Below are 4,390 nucleotides of genomic sequence, written 5' to 3'. Positions count from 1 at the left end.
TCTATCTATCTATCTATCTATCTATCTATCTATCTATCTATCTATCTATCTATCTATCTATCTATCTATCTATCTATCTATCTATCTATCTATCTTGCACAGTATTGTCTGTGTGGGGGGTGGTCTACACGTCGTCAGACGGTTGCACTTGCTCCACCCTTGCCATGCCAGTGCCCATGATGCCGAGGCAACTCGTAGCGTGTATTTACTCGTTACACAGACATTAAGTGCATGCAGGATACCTTCGATCGGTGGGGGTCGACACAGAATAATGGTCTGTCAGATAGCACGTCGTCGGCTACGTGATCGTGCTGGTGCGCTTGACGAAACGAAGCATGTAGTCACGAAGCTCAAATGCATTCGCCGATCTGCCGAGGAGCGTGAGGGCGGGCGAGCTGCAGGGCGCCGACACCGTCTCCGTCACGGGCGTCGTCGACGCACTGGTGAAAATCGCCATCGGCTTAGTGGAGAAGATGCCGGTCGTGGCGACCGCTGGCGTCCGAGTGTTGGCGATCAAGCACTCAGCCGCCGCGTAGAGCTCGAGCGCCGCGTCCAGCTTGTACGACGTGTACGTCATAGCCTTGGCCAAGAACTGGCGACGGAGCTTGTTGAGGCGCTGGACCGCCGTGTAGCGCGAGTTTCTCGGCCAGCGTGCGGCCGCCGTCTTCGCAGTAAGGCTGGTGTCGTCGACGAGGCGGCGGCGTTTGTAGACCTTGATGGGGCAGATGTACCCGTTGGCGAGGAGACTTGACACGAGCACGTTCTTCTCGTAGGTGTAGCTCAAGGCGCCCATGTCCGTCGCATCGACGTACGAAAAGTAGGCGGTCGGTGTCGACGCAAAGAACTGGCCAATCACGGGGTGGTCGGCCGCGTCCACAATCGTCGTGTAATTTTCAAACGACTGCGGGAGGCGCTGCGTGATGTTGGACGTGACGCGCGGTGCACGTGGCATCTCAGCGATCGACGGCGCGCAGACAGAGAACGCCCACGGACTGGTTTGCTTCTTCTCGACAGTCCGGTTGGTCCCAAAGTAGCACTCGATGTACACTTGCACCATCATGTCGAGCGCCGCGCTACAAGCATGATCAGCAACTACCGTGGCGATAGTCCAATAAGCGTACTGCTGACTAAAGAAGAGCGGGTCCGCCATGGTGTGGTTCGCGTCGGCCATGACACCACCCAGCGCCAAGTGCATACTGTCTACACATGTCACATAGTATCCGGTCGACAAGACCATTGACAATGTGTGCACGTACTGTGGATGCCATTCTTGAGGCCAAACGTGAACGAGTAAAAGCTCGTCGCCTTCTTGAGCATGTTGGCGAGCGTCGCGTACCCAAAGCCGGCGGGGAAGCTTGTGGTGCTCCAGTTGGGGCCCCGGGGCACGTACCCGGAGCAGCTAATGTTGTAGAGCTCGCAGAACCGGTTGAGTGGGCTACTTGTCGTCGCGGCGCCACTCACGGGGATGCCGTCGATCGTGAGCGTCGTCGGTGCCCCGGCGTTGCCGCCCATGCTCGATAGAATCCCCGAGCAGTTGCCCAGCGTGCCGTCGCAGGCGCCGGTTTGGATTTGCGCATTGTCGGCAAAGTAGTCCCAGTACGGAATCGTAATGCACGCGTACGCGGGGCCGAGGCTGCGCAGCATGTTTTGGTAGGCGAGGAGGAGGCGGCGGCTGCTGTACGCCCACCCGCACGTCGAGTAGTACTCGTAGTACGTGTCGGACTCGGACAAAATTTGCAAAAAGTTGAAGTGATAGCCCTTGTCCATCGCGATACCGACGGCGTCGAGGTACGTCTGCTGGTCCGCCGCCGTCATGTTGAGCCACGACTGGCGAATCGCGGGCACGGGGCACGAGACGGGCGCTGACGTTGGAAACACAATCGTTTGGGCGGCCACGAGCGCGACAAGCGCGCTCACAAAGCTCAGCAAATGACTGCGCATGACACGGGAAATAGCAGAATGATGCTATCGTCACAGGCAGCGCGACCCGCACAAGGGCGAAGGAGGTTGAACGAACGTGCTTGCATCTCGGGAGGCTCATTACGTCGACTGACCACCGCCTGAGACTTACTAGTACGTTGGAGCGACTGTTCCTTCTACCGAGATTGCCCTGGTAATTATCTACTAGTCAACTACCCGACTTTGCTCGTTTGCCCACCTGGATCGAACTGTCGACCTTGCCAAATGGCCTTGCCGCATGAAGGGATATAGGCGCGGTGGCCAGTGTGCTACGACCCGTACTTGCTCTCAGGGTCTTTCGCCACGCTAGCAATAGAAGAGAGCGCTCTGGCTCTCACAGCCGACATTGCCGAATTCCTTGCTTGAGCACCGTCCATTTCTCACTCGCACGTCGGGCTGCCACGTCATTGACTTTGCCTTGCACTGTTTCCGTTTCTCAGCCATAAGTTATCATGCCATGCTAAAATCCAAGTGTTGCCGAGGTACCTTTGCCGAAACGTACATTGTCGTCTACTGTGCCGGTGGTGCCTCCATATCTCGTCAAGGTCATGTCGCCCGTCGAAGCTTCCATAAATATCTGCTTCGCACAACGACGACGTTCATCTCGCGATGCTACGTGTGTTGCGCCCCACTTCGAGCCCCAAACCCGACCATGTTTTCCAGTATTTATTGAAACAAAGCGTGCTGGGCGAGCATTTGGAACGCGTGTAGCGCGGCGGCGCAGCTGCGCTTGTTGGTCTCGAGGAAGCCATCTCGGAGCTGCGCTTGCTTGGCCGGCGTCGATCCGAGAGTCGCGAGACTCATCGTGAGCGCATTGTAGCCAACGAGGATCACAAACTGGTTGAGGACGCAGAGGTAGTACATGGTCTCGATGGCCTCGATCGACAGAGCAGGAATCGCGTCGGCCAAAGTCGTCGCGTAGGCGCGGAGACTCGGCGCTTCCACGGCTTCTCGCACCGCGCGCGTGACGCTAACGGTAAAGAAGAAGGCGACGTCCCGCAGCGGGTTGCTACTGCCGCACGTGGCCCAGTCCAAGAGCACAATGTGATGGTCATCAAAGAGCATGTTGGCCACGTGTAAGTCCCCGTGGATGAGTGTCTTGTGCCAGCTTTCTACCGCTTCGTGGAGGCGCGTGAGTCGCGTGCCCTGCGCGAGGGTGCTGCAGAGGTGGTCGAGCTCGGCGCGCGTCGTCGGCGGCAGTCCGAGGTCGGCATAGAACGGTGCGTAGCGCGTACAAAAGTGCGTCTGCTTTTCTTGCACGCTCAAGTTGGCGCCAATGCCTGGAATCGCCGCCAGCTCCGGAAACGACTGGCCCCAGTACGCGGCGTGCAGCGTGGCGAGCTGCATGAGAATCGACAGCACGCGCGCTGGTGGGCACCCGTCGTAGCACGAGTACGAGGTGACGTTGGCGAGCTTTTGAAGGACGATTGCGTCCGCCGAGGCCGACAAAAGCGGTGGAAGCTGGAACGGAACTTTCGCCTTGTCGGTGCGCGTGTAAAAGGCCGCTTCGACCGCAAACATGGCGTGCATCATCGGGAACTCGGGGCGCGGGAACTTGGCGATCAAGTGCTCGACGCGCGTCGGCAGCGTCACGGTGACATGAACGACGTTGGAGAGGACACCGACGTCCATGGCCTCAAAGACGACTGACGTGGCGCTGCCAGCGTAGATGCTACGGACAAGCTCCTGGATCTGGTCGTCCATGGCGACACCTGGCAAATGCAACGAGGATGCTTCCTGCATCCTGTGGCGTTCGTCTGGTCGGAACGGGCAACGCGTGCCAGGATTGGCTCAAATCAAAGATTTGCGGGTGGCACGAGATCTGATTGGCCAAAAAGGTATTTGAGGAACGGCCACGAACTCGCTGGGAACAGCAACTTTATGTCCAGTGTATTTTATTCTGTTTCCAACCCCCGCTGGCGGCAGTCGGTTGCCAACGCGTGCAGCGTATCCGAGTATGTTAGTATCCACGCTATTCAAAAGCTACGTGTGAACATCATATGAAATCCTTTGCTCTCTGTCGGACTAGGGTTGTTAGTACCTCAGTGCTTTTGCTTACTAGTATCCTTGACTCGGCACGTTTTGCGAGTACAACTTGTACAACAGGTATGGAATGACCTGCAGTTGATCTCTTGGCAAGATAAGAATATATTTATACAGTATTGGTCGATTTTGTATCGGCCAGGAAAATGGAATTATCAAGATATGGTGTTGCAGCTTTGCACTGTAGGCGATGGTGTTGTTAGATGCTTTCCTTGGCGTACGGCGTGGCTGCTTCGGCGTAGTGCATGGCCAGCGCTGGCTCACCCGAGAGCTCTTCGAGCGTGAGGCCCTTGGTCTCCGGCACCCAGAACGAGAAGAGAAGACCCATAAAGCAGCACGCCGAGAAGATGTAGAGCACACGGTCAAAGCCCCACGTCTTGGCGACAAC

General features: G+C 57.1%; 2 protein-coding genes across 2 annotated transcripts; both read right to left on the bottom strand.

Moving 5' to 3' along the window:
• Positions 1-177: 177 nt before the first annotated feature.
• On the bottom strand, positions 178-1,946 carry SDRG_16156 (hypothetical protein). The gene is made up of 3 exons (XM_008622355.1): positions 1,257-1,946; positions 1,122-1,200; positions 178-1,073 (listed from the first exon to the last, which is right to left on the bottom strand). The coding sequence occupies exons 1-3, from the start codon at positions 1,939-1,941 to the stop codon at positions 299-301; spliced, it is 1,539 nt and encodes a 512-aa protein (XP_008620577.1). The 5' UTR covers positions 1,942-1,946; the 3' UTR covers positions 178-298.
• Positions 1,947-2,586: 640 nt separating this feature from the next.
• On the bottom strand, positions 2,587-3,787 carry SDRG_16155 (hypothetical protein). The gene has a single exon (XM_008622354.1). The coding sequence runs from the start codon at positions 3,700-3,702 to the stop codon at positions 2,626-2,628; it is 1,077 nt and encodes a 358-aa protein (XP_008620576.1). The 5' UTR covers positions 3,703-3,787; the 3' UTR covers positions 2,587-2,625.
• Between the last annotated feature and the right edge of the window lie 603 nt (positions 3,788-4,390).

This window comes from Saprolegnia diclina (assembly GCF_000281045.1).
Source record: "Saprolegnia diclina VS20 unplaced genomic scaffold supercont1.115, whole genome shotgun sequence".
Classification (NCBI taxonomy): Eukaryota; Oomycota; class Saprolegniomycetes; order Saprolegniales; family Saprolegniaceae; genus Saprolegnia; species Saprolegnia diclina.
Note: the sequence above shows the minus strand (reverse complement) of the source record. Positions and strands in the feature narration are given on the sequence as shown.